Source organism: Podarcis pityusensis, assembly GCF_964106645.2.
Source record: "Podarcis pityusensis genome assembly, chromosome: 2".
NCBI lineage: Eukaryota > Metazoa > Chordata > Lepidosauria > Squamata > Lacertidae > Podarcis > Podarcis pityusensis.
This window is the reverse complement of record NC_138029.1, coordinates 85,889,560-85,910,538: the sequence shown is the minus strand read 5'-3', so window position 1 is coordinate 85,910,538 and position 20,979 is coordinate 85,889,560. Positions and strand designations below refer to the sequence as shown.

General features: G+C 41.0%; 1 protein-coding gene across 4 annotated transcripts in view; it reads left to right on the top strand.

Moving 5' to 3' along the window:
- Nucleotides 1-20,979, top strand: part of EEFSEC (eukaryotic elongation factor, selenocysteine-tRNA specific) — a 162,906-nt gene that overhangs the window by 92,377 nt on the left and 49,550 nt on the right. For all 4 annotated transcript variants that reach the window (XM_080996924.1, XM_080996927.1, XM_080996925.1 and 1 more), the window contains one exon: nucleotides 8,187-8,828. In XM_080996924.1, the coding sequence (XP_080853050.1) occupies nucleotides 8,187-8,828 (642 nt within the window). The remainder of the gene's footprint in view (nucleotides 1-8,186; nucleotides 8,829-20,979) is intronic.

Below are 20,979 nucleotides of genomic sequence, written 5' to 3'. Positions count from 1 at the left end.
AGCAACTAGTAATAAACAAAAATATCCTGTTTTGGGGGTGGGGGGAAATTTACCCTCTGGAAGGTCTTCTCTATAAACCTTTCAGCCCTCTGTTTACTCTGATGTAGTATTTTGTGGACCACTTTGAAGTCTCTGGATGAAAGTGTTCCTATTGTTCTAAACCCAAGTCTAGAGTTAAAACAGAGGAATTCGGTTTATTTCATTGGAAGAATGAATTTTCCCACATGTAATTTTACAACCTGGTTTTTCCCTTGTGTATGGATGAGGTCGTTAGGAAGAAACAAAAATATGTGGCTTGAAAGCAGTTTTGATAACTTAAGGTTTACTTGATATTAAATGTTAATCTTATTTATAATGCATATACTATAGAAGAACAGATTGAGTTTCCCCTTCTCTGCATCTGCTTGGTGAAATGTTAACTTAGTATATACATTGACATGGATGGACATGGCTCATTAGATATTTTAGCCAGCATGTTCTGTCAAAAGGATTGGGATTTTCCACATATGTGCATATATTTGTGGCTCTAAGATGTTCTTATCAACATTTTACCATTTTCCTTGTATATAGTAATAGGTACATATAAATAATATGCACTTGGTCTAAAATAGGAGGGAAAATAGCCAGCCTGTATGCTGCTGTGTGGTCCATCAGTTATCCCACTTCTGACACAGTTGCGGACAGCCAGGGCACGATCAAAGAAGTAGAACTCCCTCAGCTATTTGATGTGAGGGGATTATACTGACAGTCATGTAGTGATTCACTGAAGAATATCAGAACCTTTCAACCTTCATGTTTCCCAACTGACTGCAAAGGCAGATGTTTCTTGGTTCAAACTAAATCATGATTATGATTATTGCTAGAAATTGTTCAAGTTTTTGAGGAGGACTCAACAGACGCTGTTTTTGTTTTTGTTGAGGTGTTGCTTTTTCTGTTGTATTTTTATTGTCCTGTTATATAAATTTCTGAATCAACATTCCTGTACTAGTTTTCATCAAATTAAGTTGTGGGGAGCATTACCACCAATGACTGTGTTCATTTTTCTCAAAAACAATTCGAATTACGTTACTTGCAAATGTGGGAAATTTCATGTTGGGTACATACTTGGTCTAGAAATTAATTATCAGAGATGCTATGATCAAGCCTTTCAGGTATGATTAAATGAAAACTAGATCACAAAAGCACATGCCATAAGAAATATATATATATATATTTATTTCAAATATATCCTCATTGGGTCTGAACTTGCGGTGACTGACCAGGAATGAGGCCTTAGGGTCATAATGGTTAACTTCTTTGTTGTACCCATCTCTGATATTTCTTCTTGAAACCAGGATCTTGAGTTATTGGCTCCAGGATGCCAATGCAGCTTGTGTAGAGATCAAACTCTTCTCACAAAGCAGATGTTGCTTGTTCGGTGGACCATAAGCAAACAACAAAATTCAAAGGATTAACTACACTGGATACCTAGGTGAAAGGCATCTTCTAGTTTAATATTTACGTCTTTCTTGTTAATGATATTTTCCCATTCTTCTCTTGCATGGTTTCCCCAAACTGCTTCTCTGCCTCATGACAATTTGCACCATAATGGGTGACATTTTCTTTGGAAAAATGAAGTTTCTCATTTCTCTACCTTAGGGCTTCTTGTTGAAAATTTAGCTCTGTGTCCTCATTCTCCAGTACATCATCTCCCGCTGAGGCCCTCAGAATGGATGTACACCCATCATTGCTATATAACTATCAAGCAGCTATGCTTTTCTGAGAGAGTGGGCTTTTGTGTGGTATCCATTAGAGATTTTGTGCCCTCCATTATGTAGAGAAATAGCTGGGGGGGAGGTCAGTGTCCCAAAGACCTGAGTCTGACCAGGCACAAGTTTCCACTTTGGTTGGATGGCTAATATGTGGCAGAAAATGCTTCCCACTTCAGGGCAGCCCAGAGTGCTGCTCAACATCATCTTCATACAGTATGAAAGAAGTGTGTAGTACATATTTTTAAAATAATTTTTATTAAATTTTTTGCACATAAAATACAATAAAAGTTAAGCTAAAAGAAGTAAAAGTAAATGCAAAGCCCTCTATCACAATTGTATCATACCCCTTAATCCACACATGAAAAAAGGAATCCTCCCTGGTCCCACCTAGGAGCGTCCCTCTCTTTTCCCAACCTCTCACCCTGGGAGATTCTCTCTACCCTGCCTTTCACACAGGGTCCTTTGTCTCCCGTCTTATCACCTTCCTGTGTGTATCTTCATTAATCCAAAATAAGGAACTGAAAGAAGCATGATACATCTATAACTCAAATAATTTGACATAATTCTCAGTTTGAAACAAGTGGTCATCCATTTCCTCTTGTTGAATAAGTGTCACCATACGTATATGCTTTGAAGACAATGATATTTTGGGGAGGGTGAGGGTGAGATTCAGAGTCACTCCGTCAGTGACGTACTTTGAACATGGCCTTTGGTATGAACATGATATCCTCTGCCAATAAGCCTTTTGTGCTGTGCCAAGTCCTTCTCCTACTCATCTAGTGAAACAGGAAAGAGAGAGGGGGATATGTATGTGCCAAAACATCTGGAATGCCTAGTTGTTTGTATAAAACAGGCATGGTATCTTTTTTGGCTTTGGTACTTTGGTTGTGATTTTCCCAGAATCCTCCAGAGTAGTGGATAGGTTCAATCTTAAACTTAAGATGTAACATCCTACTAAGATGTATGGCACACTTGATGCATCTCTCAGAGCTAATGGTCTGTGCTGTCACCAGAGCCAAGAAGATAATGCCATGCCAGTAACTCTCTTGTCAAATTTACAATCTTTTATTCATGACCATGAAAGCGGGAATTTATTTTAAAACAGAAGGTCACTGAATTTTGTCTTTGGAGGCTGGTGCTCTGGAGACCTCCAGGGCAACACTCTCTCTCGCGCGCGCGCTCTCTCTCTCTCTCTCTATAGAGAGAGAGAGAGAGCGCACGCTGGCATTAAACATACCTTTTATAGTGTATTAATGTTATATGTCAATGCAAGATTGAATTAGTGATCTGAACAATGCTCAGGGGTGCTGATATAACTCCTCACCCTTTCAGCAGCCCCTACTGCTGAAGAACAAAGCTGCAGTTCCATTTTTTTGGCAGTGAGCAAACAACCAAAAATTGGGCTGTATTTTCATTTCCCCCAAAATATGTCCACACCATTTTTCTGTCCTATGAGTATAATTTAAATCTCGCTTAAATATAGGGCCATCCTCTCATTTTAATAGAGGTGGTATGTGCATTATGTTAATGCACCAATTAAAGTTAGCTAACATATTTTAAACTGTTTGATTACTAACTACCTTAACTATGTGTTCCAATCTGCTTTTTATTTTATTTTTTAAATTTTCCATTTCATAATTTACTAGTTTGCTGAATTTGCTGTGATTCCAGTTATTATCAGAAGGGCTAGGTTGCCTTTATCTCTTTTGTATCAGTAAGATGCAGTGACAGCACTGGAGGTAGAAGGATGCTTGGGCTCTTATCTAAAAAAGCTAAGAGCTATGGCATATGGAGTACCGATAACTTAATGAAAGTTGGATAAATAAAGGAAAAGAAGCTTCATTGTATCAGGAGAAAAAGCCATTAGTGGAGTTTTTGTATGCTGTTTTCTATTAGTTAAACTGCTTTGAAAATCTTAGTGGGCTTTTCCTTTGGTCTTCAAATAACAGGTTCTTTTCTTATATTGAACACATTTGTTTATCTTAAGGGCCTGAACAGTTTGGGTGCTTTTAATTTATCTCTCCTTTTGCATTTTTTTATCTGTGTATGAACACATGGACTTCCCCAGTCCTTCTCCTCCTCCACCAAAGCCATTTCACAAGCCTCTACATCATACTTAGAAATATTAATGTGATCATCCAGATAAAAATATTGAACATTCTTTCCTGATTTATTTTCAGGCATTACAAGTTGCCACCCCTCTAGTTAAATATGAAGCTGCTTTAAGCAGATTTTTCAACATTGGGAAGTGTTTGTTTGTTGATGAGCTTGAAGTTGCTAGATGAAGTTCCATTTCTTTCCGTGTGCCTACCCAAAATGCATAAAATAGGTATGCCATTTTTATGTTAAAAATAATTTTTTGGATGGCATGAAACAAAGAGCTCTAGTGTGGAGGCAAGAGTCTATGTTGAACCAAATCTGTGACATCTGTGTGCTTTTAGAAAGATCTGAAAACTCCTTTTATAAGGGAGGGCTCAGGCAAGACTGCTGAAGCATGGAAAAGAGAACGCTCACATTCTTTTCCACACTTTCAGGGACTTGTGAATCACCACTACAGCAGTAGTCATATTGGGAGCATAAATTATCTCCTCACAGAGTGAGATGTGCACATTATTTCTTTGCATAAAACACTGTAAGCCGTCTTTCTCCATTTCACGGGTTGGTTTGTGTGTGTGTGTGTGTGTGTGTGTGTGTGTACGCATGACTGACAGAATTTGTAATACAGATGTATGAAATATCAGTCTACACAGAACCATTCTACAAATAAAAATGAAGCAGAAGATTTTAGATTTCAGGTGAGCAGTGATAGCCTTCTTTAAAAACTAAGACAGCAGAGAGAGAACCCATTAAGAACCTTTCTTTCTGATGTGCTGGTTTCCTACTTCCAGGGAGTAATGTGGAGAAGCATTAAAAATGTGATGGTTCTACATGCAGTGGTACATTCCATTCTACTGCTATTTGTAGACCCACCAACAACACTTCTTGTGGAACAGCAAGATTTGGTTTTCTTGATAGACTTTTGCTTTTGAATTTGTACCTGGTTGTTTTCAGTTCATCAACTAAATCATGAAGTAGAACCGTTTATTTCATGTCCATTGATTTAAGCAGAACTACTCTGATTAATGTTGGAAATAATCCTACATGCCCCACATTATCCGAAGTTTGTGGCTTGCACACATATACAGATTTGGAACTTGCTATCTGACTTTTAAATGTATTGAGTTCTTTGACGGAAGTATCTCTCCAGAGTGACACAGCTGATAACCTGCAAGCTTTCTGAGAAAGGAAGAAGTGCTGTGTTGAGTTGTATTTAAACAATACATTGGTTCCACAATCTGAAACTGTATATTGAACGCACAGAGTTCATCTAAGAATATTAAGACGCTGAAGATCTTTCTGCATCTGTTCAGATGACTGAAAGAGACAGTGGCAGGCACACGTGGCTAATGAATAAACTGGGGGGGAAATATCTTCTTAAAGGATAAATATAAGAACAAAAATAAATGCAGTGAAAAAAGAAACCATATTAAACTGAACTGGTTTGCCCTCATCAGGCTGAACCAACGTTTATCTTTTTGAAAAGCCTATTTTAGTCTTGATTTTTCCAGCCTTAGAAGTTTCTGAAGAAGAATAACTGATACAACTCTAAGCTTATTAGCATCACTCCAGACTCCATACTGTTTACATTTTTCTCATGTAACATGGATAAGAGAAAATGGACTATATCCATAAACAGTGGGCATAGCCCTGACATCACTAGTCCATACTTGTGCTTATTGTTTTCAAATTGCTGAAAATTAGAGCTTGCTTTTCATAAATCTCACAGTTGTAAAAAATATTTTAGTGGAAGGATTTATGGAAGAGTACTGAAATATTAGGTCAGAAATATAAAGAACTGGAGTAAATGGGAATTATATCTATAGAATGGAGTAAAAAAAATGTTTTTCCTCATTTTCTATGTCATAAGAGTGTCATGTGTGTTTCTTAAATGCATGTGTGTTTCTTTATGCATGGTGTTAATGCACTGATGGTTATATTTCATTACAGTGGTGCCTCGCAAGACGAAATTAATTCGTTCCGCAAGTCTCTTCGTCTTGTGAGTTTTTCGTCTTGCGATGCACGGTTTCCCATAGGAATGCATTGAAAATCAATTAATGCGTTCCTAGGGAAACCGCCTTCAGACCAGGTCCGGGGACAGTCTGTCCCCGGACCTCTTCTGAAGGCTGGGGGGGGGGGGACAAGGGCTTTTCTTCCCACCCCCAGCATTTTAAAAAACCCCGGGACAGCGGAGGACTTCTCCGCTGTCCGGGCGATCTTAAAATGCTGGCGGGCAGCATTTTAAAATCGCCCAGGGACAGCGGAGGACTTCTCCGCTGTCCGGGGCGATTTAAAAGCCCCTGGGAAGGCGGGCAGGGGGGACAAAGACTTTCGCCCCCCGCCCGCCTTCAGAAGGTGTTCCCGCCCCCCGCCCCGCTTCGGAGCAGCGTTCCGAAGCGGGGCGGCTGGGGCAGGTGTTCCCGCCCCCCCGCCCCGCTTCGGAACAGCGTTCCGAAGTGGGGCGGCTGGGGCAGGTGTTCCCGCCCCCCCGCCCCGCTTCGGAGCACCGGGAGAAGCGATCTCCCCGCAGCCCCTTGCTTCAAAAGAGGTCCGGGGGCAGCGGGGAAGAAGCGCTGCGCTTCCCGCTGCCCCCGGACCTCTTTTGAAGCAAGGGGCTGCGGGGAGATCGCTGTCCCCGGACCTCTTTTGAAGCAAGGGGCGGTGGGGAGAAGCGATCTCCCCGCAGCCCCTTGCTTCAAAAGAGGTCCGGGGGCAGCGGGAAGCGCTTCCCGCTGTCCCCGGACCTGGGGCTGCGGGGAGAAGATCGCTTCTCCCCGCCGCCCCTTGCTTCAAAAGAGAAGACCCGCTGTCCCCGGGGCAAGCTTCGTTTTGCGAAGCAAGCCCATAGGGAAATTCGTCTTGCGAGGCAACTCGAAAACGAAAAAACCTTTCGTTTTGCGAGTTTTTCGTCTCGCGAGGCGTTCGTCTTGCGGGGTACCACTGTAAGTGAAAATATTAAGCACGTTATCTGAGACATGCTCATGCTTCTCATCATCAAATATAAGAGGAACACTTTTTTACCAACAGAAAAAGAAGCGTATTTCAGAGGTTGACAGCAAGTAATTCGCTAGCCACCCTCTCAAAAACTGAAGAAGCAAATGTGCAGGTACCTTCTGAGAATTGGAAGGGCCTGCTCCCTTTCACTCCAGTAGGTTAGACAGCCAGCTTTCCGGCTTGCTTCACGGTTTTCTTTCATGCTTTTTCTAGCACTGGAAGGCATTTTTATTTTGGGGGGAAGCAGTGGCATTGTAGGGGATCTCTATCCCCCCTTTTCTAGTCCTGCCTTTTTTCTAGCTGTGGTGTGCATTCTGATGGGGGAGAAGAAGCAGCTTCATCTGCTTGCTCCCTAGGCTCTCTTCCCATTATTTATTACATTTTGATTTTGAGGAGGGGTGGAAAGACAAAGGGGATACCTTCCCCATTTGCCTTGAGGCTTGTTTTATTGCTTTTTCTTTCCCTTTATTTTAAAAAATATTTATATTTTATCACAGTAACATCCTCCAGGCAGCTCAGTGTGGCACCCATGATTCTTTTCCTCCCCATTATATCCTCACAGCAATCCTATGGGGGAGACAGAGTGACTTGGCCAAAATTGGCCAGATAATTTCATGACTGAGTGGGAATTTAATCCTGTTCTCCCAGGTCAACCAGTCAGTTGATGCTCTGTTATATAGGAATACCAGTATTCTCAATTTTGTGTTAAGCCTCATGGCAGCCATTTTGTGTCAAGCCAGGCCCTCTTGTGGTAGCCATTTTGGGACTGGTGGCCATGACATCCTCTCAAAATTCCAAATGTGCCCCTGGACCCCAAAAGGTTGCTAACTACTGCCTAGTCTAATTTGTAGAACTGCAGCAAATTCATATACGAGAATAAAAGGAAAGTAGAAAGAGAAGGTCAGCATTTTTATTATTTTTGTATTATAAGATTGCTACTGTGTAGCTTAGTTGTACTTCTCAAAAACAAATCAGTGCCTTATTTATGCAGATACATACTGATCTGCTAATTCCTTTCAGCTACTATAAAAGTTACCAAATTCAAAAGAATGATTCTTAGTATTATTTTCTAGTACAAAAGATAGACAAAGCTTTAAAAAGTAATCCTTAGAGGAAGCATTCATTTAGATAATTTAGAGGGTAGATTTTTCTTGTAATTACTATGTATCTCTACTAAAGAGCAGTGTTTTAATGTCTGGAAATAACTCTACTGAAGAGTGGGTTTTTGTTTTTTCTAAAGACCCAGAAAAGTGGATATAAATGTTTTTAATTAATAAAATGCTTTATTAATAAATAAATCATATGAATATGACTATTTTTCTTATCCTTTGCTCCCATAAATAGGTGACAAAGAAGGTCAAGTCCATGCAGATGTTTCATACTCCAGTTAACTATGCCATGCAGGGTGACAGGGTAGGAATCTGTGTGACTCAGTTTGATCCAAAGCTGTTGGAAAGAGGTCTGATCTGTACACCTGAATCTCTCCAGACTATTCATGCTGCTATCATCTCTTTAAAGAAAATCCCGTATTTCCGAGGCACTCTTCAGACCAAGGCAAAGTTTCATATCACAGTTGGCCATGAAACTGTTATGGGAAGAGTTATGTTCTTCAGCCCAGCTCCTAATGACTTCACCAAAGAACCCCTGGAGGATGATTTTGATTTTGGAAAAGAATATCTTTATCAGGAGGAATATCTTTCCAAAGACTCAAAGTCCTCAGAAGAAAACAAGGAGAATGACTGCACTGAAGAAAGACAGCTCCCAAAACAACAGTGGGCCTTACTTGAGTTTGAGAAGCCAGTTACCTGCCCTAAACTGTGTCTTGTGATTGGCTCAAAGCTGGATACCGATATTCACGCAAACACTTGCAGGTTGGCGTTCCATGGAGTGCTCCTCCAAGGGATGGAAGACAAAAATTATGCAGAGACATGTCTCCCAAAGCTTAAAGTTTACAAGCTGAAACATAAGGAAGGACAAGTGGAACGGGTAAGCTTGTTTGATTTAATTTGAGGATCACCTGAGATTACTGGGCAGTAGAAGAGTTAATATAGTAAAAAAAAGTTAGAGGGGAACACAAGAGAAGGGGGATTTGACAGCTGAAATGCTGGTATGCAATAGTAGGGAGAGCAGCAAAAACCTGGAGCCAATGGCGTGGTAATAGGGAAAAAACAACTGGAACTAAGATGACAGAGTCATGGTCTTTGTTGAAGCCTGTGGCAATTAAAAATAGGACTGGAGGGTATCTGTTCATGAAATTTCTCCAGAAGCCTGGGGTAGCCCTGGATAGCAGAGAGAATGTTGCTCTCTCTGCTGCTAACACTTGACTTCCCTTTTGCCCTAATGTACGACGCGGGTGGCGCTGTGGGTAAAAGCCTCAGCGCCTAGGACTTGCCGATCGAAAGGTTGGCGGTTCGAATCCCCGCGGCGGGGTGCGCTCCCATCGCTCGGTCCCAGTGCCTGCTGTTCGCTGTCCCAGCGAACCTAGCAGTTCGAAAGCACCCCCGGGTGCAAGTAGATAAATAGGAACCGCTTACCAGCGGGAAGGTAAACGGTGTTCCGTGTGCTGCGCTGGCTCACCAGATGCAGCTTGTCACACTGGCCACGTGACCCGGAAGTGTCTGCGGACAGCGCTGGCCCCCGGCCTCTAGAGTGAGATGAGCGCACAACCGTAGAGTCTGTCAAGACTGGCCCGTACGGGCAGGGGTACCTTTACCTTTACCTTACGGTTTTCATACCAAGAGGAATCATGGAGACATGCTTATATAGGGCTGGTGATGCTAAATTGTTTTCACAATTTTTCATTTATTTCTGTTTAGTTCGGGGCTTCCTACTTGGATAGGTTTTTTCTTTTCTTATTTTAAAGAAAGCTGCAGCTTAATGTCTGGTCCCAGTTGTCGGGGGGGGGGGCGGAGTGTGAACAAATGGGTGGTGAAATCATTCATTGCTTTAAAGAAAAGTCCAGACTCTGGTTTAATAGAAATACTGATTCAGATGGCCCCACCCTGCTGCCGATGAATGTCGGGAGATTAGAATAACTAAATTTACAGTGTCTATTCTTGGCACTGATTGAGGAAAAGGGCATTCTCATTGTCAAGGAAGGAAGAGGGTGGCTGCCCTCCCCCTCTCAATGCTCTAGGGAGGCACTAAATAATAATGCCATGAGGAATACTTTCACCTTAAAAGCATTGTAGGGAACAGGCTGGGAATGAAGGAAAGACTGCTGTCTTTAGCTTGCCAGTTTCATGGGAGTCTGTTCCTGAAACACATTATAGTGATTTTTTGTGGTGTTCCATCTCCCCTCCCCCCAAGAAAACACACTATGGTCAATTAATATAGCTGGGGTTGATCCTGTTCTCCTTCCTTGCTGCAGAATTTGGTATGAACTCCTCTTGTTTTAATGGCCAGTTCACCTTGAATAAATTCAAATCAGGCTATTATATATTGTTCTAATTATAATTAGATTAATACATTGCTCTCATTGCTCCATCAAAGTCTGCTCTGCTTTTTTGAGAAATAGTGGCTATTATGCATTTGTGAGTTGTTTTCTTTGCTCAGGTCAGCCAAATATCATGGCTTCAGTAACTTGTTATTAGGTAGCAGTAAAGAATTAGCACTTAAGTTTTTACTACAGGACTTAGCTGTTCTATCGCTGCCACCCTTCAGCAAAATCTCCTACTTCTCACAGACCTATAGATCAGATGCCTTCAGTTAGTCAGTCTAGGGACTGCATGCTTTGGGAGAAGTACACCTTTGTGAGCACACTGTATCCACAAAGCAGACAATTGCCGCTCTTTTTAAGAATCAAATGAAAGAGACCCTGTGTCATGCTTACAAGCTACCAGTTTTCTACAATTACTGGTATAGCCTAGTGGTTAAGACTGGCTCTTTTTACCTGCAGAATATGAAAGTGGATATGAAAGAGCCATGCAGTTGGTCCCACCTATGAGGTTCTTTCTTACAGACCCATGCAAATTGTGCTGTGGTTTTCACACAGTGGGAAGTATATGTGTGTGTGCTTGAAGAGACATTGTGGCCCATGTGTCAGTAAGCTCTTTGAAAGCTCCCAGTTCAAATATTACATCAGTCTCGAGCTCTCTAGGTTGTTTTAGACAAGTCACTGTTTCTCAGCCTCTGCACCCTCTCCACATCTACACTATGGGAATACAGTGGTACCTCGGGTTAGGAACTTAATTCGTTCTGGAGGTCAGTTCTTAACCTAAAACTGTTCTTAACCTGAGGTACCACTTTAGCTAATGGGGCCTCCCGCTGCCACCGTGCAATTTCTGTTCTCATCCTGAAGCAAAGTTCTTAACTTTCTGGACTAACAGAGTCTGTAACCTGAAGCTTCTGTAACCCGAGGTACCACTGTAATAATAATGACTCGTTTATTTAATACATTTATATTTTGCTTTCCTTACAGCATGGAACTCAACTTAGTTGAGCTACTACGATTACTGAGATATTGACCTGGTTCACATGGCATGATAAGCTAAGCTATGACTTAGCAAGACTGCACAGTCTCCCAGAGAGGAGCTTACAGCCACTTTGTTCCTCCCACCCAAGCTAAACCATGGTTTGGCTTTGTGTGCCATCTGCTCAGAGACTTGTGGTTAAACTCCTCTCCTCACTGACCATAAGCTTGGCTTAGCTCTAACGACCACCTAAAGTGTGTGTGTGTGGCTGTAGAAAACATGATGTCCCTAACTTTGTCCATATGTTGAGAAGTATGAATCTAATCATCTGAGGAAATGCCATCTGATTGGCCCAATGGGGTAAAAAGTCTCCTGCTCCAAGTTCAAAAAGTGAAAGGTGATCCATAGATTTGTGCTGTGACTTCTTGGTGCGTCTGTTGTGTAAATGTTTTGCATAACCAAGATTAGATCCTGAAATGTTGTTGCTTTGCCTGTGGCAAGGGATACTTGTAAATGAGTAACTCTGCTACAGTAGGAAGGGAAGGCGGGTGGAGGGGAAGCCCTCTACCATGTTTGCAAAGCACAAGCTGCACCGCTTGTTGTTATTTTGGACTTGTTTAGTGAAAATAAACATATACCTCAAGGAGAACAGTTCCTTGCTGAAACCATACACAAAGCCCTTTGGTATGTGAAGATTTACTGGAAGATTATTGGCCAACAAGGCTTCATGAACAGGTATTTTAACAGGGTAGCTTGGTTACGACCAAGTTTCTGTTTTATTTTTTAACCACAAATACTTGGAAGCCTGCATGTGGATCATCATGTGTGGTAACTGCTCGCACATCTTTTGCATTGTGTGGATACAGAATAAGAATCCGCAACCCTACTATAGTCTTGCTTATACTGTACCTACTTTCTGAAGCACATTGCTATCATACACCTCTCTATAATCAGAGGGTTGTCTGCAACTAAGTTCTACTCAAAGTAGAACTACTGAAATTAATTGGCCCAGTACTGCTACTGGATACCCATTGAACTTCTCTGTTTCTAATTAAAAGGCAAAGTGTTAGGATTTTAACAAGGGCAACACAAAAATTCCTTGTAGGGCCTGTGTTGGCCATTGTACTTGAGGTGCAATATCGGTGCCTTAGTTCTTCCTTAGTTTTGCCATTTAAATTCTGTTATATATGTATGATGCTGTGTGATATCAGTGTTTGGCAGTAAACGGAACTGCCTAGCAGAACCTGCTTTTACCACAATTAATGTTTTAGCTGCTTTGAAGTCTGAACATGGGTTTGCTTGGTTGTGCTTGGCTGCTGATGGCATGCTAAATGTGATAATAACACCGCAATGAGGGCACTCAGTGGATAAAAATGCACAATGCTTTCACAGGTTAAAATCCGCAGTAAAATAGGAGCATAAGAGATGTATTTATTTTTTGGCTGCTGTTCTGTTTGCGATTGAGCAATTTTGTGAAGCTTAGGAATGTGGAGATAATGGTGTTCTCATTTGAAATACTATTCATGTTTAAAAGTGAAGAAGATGAAAAAAAAGGATGAACTTTAGTGGCAGAAGGTTGAAGGATATGGTAATTTACAAAATACGGATCAACATGGTTTGGTTAATTGGTCACAACATTTTCCAGTGAAGGCAGTTCTAAGGAAAGAATAAATATTTTACTTTTAAAATAACAGTAAATATACTTGCTTTGGCTGATGAGGCAGAATTTGGCAGGGCTTCCTAATAGAAATTGTCTATGGCCATTGCTTTGGATATTGTTAGATTAAACCATACAGTATAAACGTTTTGGCTTGCACAGGAGTTTGAACAGTCATTAATTTTTTTTAAAGTTGTGTTAGAGTCACTTACTGAGTATCTGTTTTTGTTAGTGATGTTGAGGCTGATAAGGGCATAATGAGAATGTAGGAGAGATGGTGAGTTGCACATGATTGTATGAGTTTAAAAGCAGGTTTATATGCTTAGATTTGTAACATAATCTAGCTCTAGCCCTATTCAAGTGTTCTCAAAATCCAGAGATACAGCACATGGTGAGGGGAGCCATGAGGACAAGTGTTCAGGCTCTGCCCCACCACCTTCTGTGAGTTTGAGGGTGGTTATTTGAAGTGGGTCACTTGCTTCTACTTTTGGAGGCCCATGTGATGTTGGGCCCTGATTTCCAGAGTTCTCCATCACGTGGGGAACTTCCTTGAGTGCAGGAGCCTCTTGCTGCAGATAATCGTTCTGCAGTTTGGAGAGGGTGATGGGCACAGAGCCAGTGTTCTCATCTCCTTCTGTCATTTGTTGTGCATTTCCCTGTGTATTTGTGAATGCCCAGAATGCCTGAAAATGGCTTCTGTTGTCTTGTCAGTTCTAGTTGGGCATCTGATTGCTGATTCTCAGTGTTTAATGCTTTAGACAAAAAGAAAAAAGAAAAAAAGAAAAGCTCATCCTCATGGTTTTGTATCTTATTTTCTCTGTGTAATAGCAAATATATAAATCTTATTGCTAAATGTTTAGAACCTGGGCTTTGCAGCCTTTCCCACCCAACATTCCCCACCCAACATTCCCACAATCTTTTGTTGACTTCTTTAATGCAGTTTCCCCCCCTTCAAAATATGTAATTTTAAAACTTTTTTTTTTTTGTCTCAGTGTTCTTGGCTTGAGTGCCATTTTTATTTCAACATTGTTGAACTATAAAGCAACCTGTGTTGTTGTTACTGAACTGATTTAAATGATTTCTTTTTGGTGGCCACTTCTAGCTGATCTGGGCTGTAGTGCTACTAAAACACTGTAGGAGATACTGCCTAGTAAGATTTCATGGATTGGATAGGCTTATAGAATTAGCAGAATCAATCTAAGCTTGTTTTGTTTTCTGTTTGTTTCTACTATAGATAATGGTTACGGTTCTGCATCTTATTGGTGTTATCACATAATTCTACAACTGGAAGGAACCAAAATGTAATCAAGTCCAACTCCTTGACTTGAGGCCAGTGATAGGGGGTTGTAAAAAGAAAGGAAAAATAAGAGAACTTTCTGGAAAATTTGCAGATTGGGGTAATTTGCAAGGGGTAATTTTATATCAGAAAATGCTCAACTTGTTTAAGGCTCTCTGTGCAGCTAGCCCCACACCTACAAAGCTTTAGTGCTTCTGTTGTGAACTTGCTATGACACTAGTTTTTGTACTCCATTCAGACTCATACTAGTCCTGAATGTGAGCATTGTATATTCCTATATAGTGCCCAGGCTTGAGACTATCTGCCCCAAACTCTCCTTCACAGCACTGTGGACATGAAGGTTCAGGGCCAGCTGCTAGCTCCAAGTTTGAACATTTTAATGCAGAGGAGGCAGGGACTTTAACATATTTAATGATTTTGTGTGTGAGAAAGAAATATGTAATGACACCTTCCTCAAATCAAATTTATTTCCCTACATTAAACCCTTGGTTGAAGTGGCAGACCATTTTCCTTCCCTTTGACCAAATGGTTACCCATCCTGCCTTGTGCCTGTACTTTCTCTTTGCTCTAATGCTGCTAGGACTGTACAGTGTGTATTTGCTGTCCTCAGTCTTACTGTTTTGAATCCCCTTCTAGGATTATTTATTCTACAATCCTGGAGATTCCTTGACTACCCAGAAACCCAGCTAATAATGGGAGTCCAATCAATGAGAAGAAGGTGACCCTGCACAGCATGAGGATTGTCACATTTTCATGAAACCTTCAGAGATGGATAGTTAGAGCAATTATTGCTATACCTAGAGAGGAAGGGGGAGAATTGGAAAGCTACTAATGAGTTCCTGTCAGGCAGAAATTAACCAAAGAACAAATACCATTTTGTATATTTAGAGGGTCTATACTTGCAACATCAAGCAATGATGCGAGGAGGTTTTGTGAAAAGACAGACAGGCTTTGTACAGGCCTCCATTACATTCATGTGCTATATTCCAGTTATGAAAGTCATCCCAACAAGTCTCAGTTGTAGCTATAAAGTCACATTTCTCTTCCTGTATTAGATGTTCAAGCTCATCTTATTTCCCATACTCTGCACATTAGTGAATAGACATCAAAAACCTTGAGTTTCTGTTCAACTGCAATATTAATGTGGGGTTTGTAAGGCAACACCACAGTTTCCTCAGTTTCTCCTGTAGTACCAAGTCCCCATCTTTATGTGCTTATCTTTGGGCTATTTTCTCCACCACCACAGGATTTAGTTTTTATGTTCTCTTGATCAAGTTCACTGTGCTTCTTCCAAGATCATTTCCCCCCATCCTCATCAGGAGTGGCCTATCTGCCAGTAGTCCATTAAGGAAGCTTAGACATGGTCTCAGAAACTGAGCCTCTCTCGCTGACACCATCTACATAAGACATTCTAGGGAAGTATTTTTCTCTCTGTATGTAGTTCTCTGCATTTACACAGGAAAAATTAGATACTAAGGTCCTTCAACTTCCTGCCTTTTGCTGCCTAATCAGATGGGATACTGTCCTAGTTGTGCCTGATGGTGTCATTTGTTCCCACATGGATGAACAAGAAGGGATAAAGATCAGTAGGCATGACAAACCACTTGTCCAGCCCATCCTAGATCCAGGCACTATGGGATCAGCATTCTCCAAAGTTAACAGATCTGATCAGCACACAGTCACACCCTTACTTCTTAGTAGGGAGTCCGCAACCTTTGTCCTTCTCTTCATGCAGGTGGCAATTGAGCTGCCTCTGTTCCCGAAGCTTTGAGACTCTTCATTCCCACTTGGTGCAGCCTGCTTCAGACATTCTCCATCGGGCTTCTTAGAGCCTCTCTCATTGAAAAGATTTTGAAAACAGTACATTAGTTCCAGTGGTTCAGAATGTTCCTGCTTCTAACAGTCACTCTGGTTCATGCACTTCCCCTGTTTGCTACAGTTCTCATTTTCTTCCCTGAGACTCTTCCTGCTTTTGTCCTTGCCATAGTGCCCCCTGTATCCTTATCTCCTCTAATGAGGCAGTGAGCAAACTTGTTCCTCCAGTCCTTTTACTTTCTTTTCCAAAAGAGCATTTAGCTTACTGTTAGCACACAAGCCTTGATGTAGAAGCTTTCCTCCTACACTCTTCTAGGTACTGCTAGGATAAGGAGATTGGAAGGTTTTGCTTCCATTTTCAGTTAACCCAACTGTGGTTAATCCTAACTATTCATTATTGAAACAAGATAACTTCATACATAATAGTTTGAAGTTGGCTTGTTTCAGTAAAACATAGTTAAAACCAGGCATCCCCAAACTCTGCCCTCCAGATGTTTTGGGACTACAACTCCTATCATCCCTGACCACTGGTCCTGTTAGCTAGGGATGATGGGAGTCCCAAAACACTAGAGGGCCGAGTTTGCCTATGCCTGGTTAAAACTAACCCAGTTTGTGTCCAGTTTTAGAAATAATTCTTAATTGTGGTTAGTTGAAAATGGAAGCAAAAGCTTCCAATCTCATGGCCATTGTGGAGGGGGCTGATGATCCCAAGGCTCATTCGTGTAAATGCTGAACCATAATTAGTTTTATATCTGAATGAGGCCTATGTATGCTTCAGTAGTCAATGAACTGAAGTTAATAAGTGAAAAATAGTTGTTGGGTTGACATCACTATTCCCCAACACCTTTATTAACCTTAACTGTCCTAGCTTTGTAAAGTAAACACTGCCAGATTGAATCCTCCTTAACATATACCTGACCTGTGCTCTATGGAACAGTTCGTTATTTAGATTATTTCTAGAGGATCTTTTTATCCCCAACTTTTCTCCCCCCCCCCCCTTCATTCCTTATTCTAGTTCTCTTTCCCCACCTATTGTTTTATGTCTCCCTATGTTCCTGGAAAACTGGTGCCTGTTAATTTCCAAATATGAGCAATAATGTATTTCAGAGACTGAATCTGACTGTAATTTGCATTATTCTAAAATTAGAATAGACTTTCTGGTGTCTCTGAGGAGGAGGAGGTACTGTTTATGTATTCTCTCCCCCACCCCCACCCCGTCGATAGAATTCAACCACGAGTTTGTGCTGGATGTCATCACGCAAAACGTAGCTACAGCATTGCAAACATAATACCGCAATGCAAATAATATTTAAATCAAAGGATTTTAAAACTGTGTACTCTGTATTAAAGCTTGTGTGTGTAAGGGAGAGGGAGAGGGACTGACTCTTCACCTATGTTAATACAGTACTATTTGTTTTTTTTCTTTCTGCAAACACAAAAGCCAAGGGGGAGGGAATATTTCATAAAAATCAATGCTATTGTGTCCTCTGGTCTAAGCCATAAAACAAGAGCAACAGAAACATTCCCTTTGAACTTGAAATCCCTTTCTAAGCTGCTGATCTAACCTAAGCAAGAGAGGGAGAATTTACTAGTCAGAAACATTTGTTCTTTTTTCCCTTTCCCTTTTCTTTTTTTTTAACTCCTTAAGTGAGTTTGATGCTGCACCTCTGCCCATAAATTAAAAAAATATTATTGTAATGTAGGTCAGTGAACTGAAGCGCCACTGTACACCATGGAGGATTAAAGTCAGAAAGGCAACCCTCTTCCACTCCCACTAGGTCATATGACAATATAAACAAGAAATGCAAGGAGCCTTCAGCTTTTTCTTGACCTAATCCTTTGTTTATGCAGCACTTAAACTGACTTTTGGGGTCGTCTCTGTCTGGCATTAAAGCCCTTAAGCTTTTTGAAGTTTCCCTGAAGTTAATAAAATTAGTCTGCCTTCACGGCGAGGCCCCTGTCTGCTGCCTCAAAAGAAGAGTATGTATCCGTTGTTGTCTTTGCAGCTCTAGGTTTTTAAACTTCACATTTTATAACCAGAAAGAAACTGGAGGAGAGTCTGAGGAGAGACCCAAAGCCCAAAAGGCTGCTCAGCTAATGGGCAAAGTGATTGCCATAGTAGATGTTCTGAGAACTCAGAGGAGATTATGGCTCTATCCAGTGATTGGCGCTAAATTGCTGGTGCAGTAATAAAGAGTTGGATTTCAGTGGAAGCAAATAATAGGCTTTTCTAAAACATTTTGTAAGAAGGAGAGGGCAGCATAAAAATAAAGACAGTTTCAACACAACAGTTTTTTACATTCGAAAAAAATGCTATTTTTTGAAAGTTCAAGTTCTTATGCTGCTACATGCCAGTAAACAATTGGTGGCCATATACTGAAGCTTTCCAAACAAAGAAAGAAATTTCTGTATTTCCTTAAGCAAACATAATATTGCATTAAATTGATACAGGTCAATATTAATTTTAGATTAGGTGTGATTTGTAAGACAAAATTAAGAATGAGCAATGTTTATCATCTTACTAGCAGTACAGGTGAGCAAACTGAGTTTTGGTCCATGCGTATGCATTTATTAGGGACACGGGTGGAGTTGTGGGTTAAACCACAGAGCCTAGGACTTGCTGATCAGAAGGTCGGCGGTTCGAATCCCCGCGACGGGGTGAGCTTCTGTTGCTCAGTCCCTGCTCCTGCCAACCTAGCAGTTCGAAAGCACATCAAAGTGCAAGTAGATAAATAGGTACCGCTCTGGCGGGAAGGTAAACGGCGTTTCGGTGCACTGCTCTGGTTTGCCAGAAGCGGCTTAGTCATGCTGGCCACATGACCCGGAAGCTGTACACCGGCTCCCTCGGCCAATAAAGTGAGATGAGCACCGCAACCCCAGAGTCAGTCACGACTGGACCTAATGGTCAGGGGTCCCTTTACCTTTACCTATGCATTTATTTAGACCATACTCTGGTCAAGGTGTTTCCTAGTGCTCTAATTCTGGAAATGAAAAATTTCATTTTACTTCATTTTACTTATGTTATAACTTAATTCCCCTACCCCAATCCCATTTTGCCGGCTGTTTTTAGCTGCCTGTTTTCATGTAGCCTCATGTTGTGTACTGATTTTATATACAGTATATATTACTATTTTTAAATGTTGTTAGTTGCTTTTAGGACTGATGCTCAAAAGGTAAGATATAAATGGGGGGAAATAAGTAATGGCACAATCCAGTTGTCCTTTGCATCTTCACCTCCTTCCTTTCCCTCTCCTTGAGTAACCCCCTCATGCCTGGAGAGCAGTGCTCACTGGACAGCAATGCATGCCTAAGGCCAGATAGTTTGGACCCTAAATAAAATAAATAATAAGCTTTCAAAACCAGCCACTCCTGAAAAAGCTTCTCAGGTTCAACTCCTATACTTTCCACAAACCATATTGCATTTGCTTTTTTACTATGGCAATATTCTGAATACACAATTTTTATCATCCAGATTAGTTGTGAGAAGAATTCTGTGCAGCTGAAAATCCTGTGTCTCCTGAATTTAAAATATTACTCTTGGTCCACCTAAAAAGGTCTGTCTGTATTGCTCTGTATTTCTTACTTTGTGGGATCTGTGCGACACAAAATTACAATATTGACTTGAAGAGAAATCATGGTAGCTTGCCATTCAGTAAAGCAGCATTTTCTTACTTCCTTTCATGTCAAGACTCTAGTTATGACACTGAGGCACAGTGACTTCAGGGGTTAGTATCATCCAAAGATATTCACACCTTGGGGATTAGGCTCACTTCGTTGCACCTTTGCTTTGCCAGTGCCCCAGGGAGCATCGTTTATCTTTCCCTGTGCAACAAGCTTGCTGCCTCTTGTACCTGATTGCTTAATTATGAATCCAAAGTTGGAATGGTGACTTCCACTGGTTTAATCATCTTTAAATTAAAATTAAATACAGCTACTTTAAGACTCTGAGTTTAACAAACTGACATGATTACATACTCCTTGCAAAGATGAATTTTTAAAAGTTTAAAAGATTGCAAACTTAATCCGTTCCGGAAGTCCATTCTTAAACCAAAGCCTTCTTAAACCAAGGTGTGCTTTCCCATAGCAGCGGGGGATTCAAGTTCACAAACCAAAACACCTACTTCCAGATTTGCAGCGTTCTTAATCCAAGTTGTTCATAAACTAAGCTGTTCTTAAACCAAGATACCACTGTATTGTCATATTGGAAGCATGTTTCCTTATATGAACAGGCAAAAGAATCTGCTGAAAGGAAGGTGGTAAGGAGTTGAAAGGTGGTAGACATGTCAGTAGGAGTAATGCCAGGAGCCTGAGAACTGGTGCATTTGGGTGCATTTAGAAGCAGATATAACGTGGTACATAACATATTAGAAACCTGGAGCCAAGGAAATGACTGCTTAACACAAATATACACAAATCAGATGCACAAATATTGGTGGGGGGGGGGGGACACACATGGCTTGACTGTAGTACTTGTGAGAAGGATTTAAGGAAGGACCACAAACTTAACATGAGCCAACAGTGTGATGCAATTCTAGGCTGCACCAACAGAAGTATAGTGTCCATATTAAAGCAATTAATAGTACTACCCTGTTCTGCCTTGGTTCAACCTCACCTTGCAGTTATTTCTCCAGTTATGGGCACCACCAGTGCTTTTTTCCCTGGGGGTATGCCGGGGTACGCATACCCTAAACATTTTGGGAATCTTCGTACTTTTGTCAATTTGCTGTATTTATTTTTCTTGATTTGAACTATAAAATGGTGATTTTTGAAGTAAAAATGAGAGTACCCCTAAACATTTTTTTTAGAAAAAAAAAGCACTGGGCACCACAGTTTAAGAAGGATTTTGACAAGCGGGAACATGTGCAGAGGAGGGCAGCCAAGATGATAAAGGATCTGGAAATCAAGCCTTATGAGTGACAGTTGGGGGAGTTGTATATGTTTAGCCTGGAGAAGAGA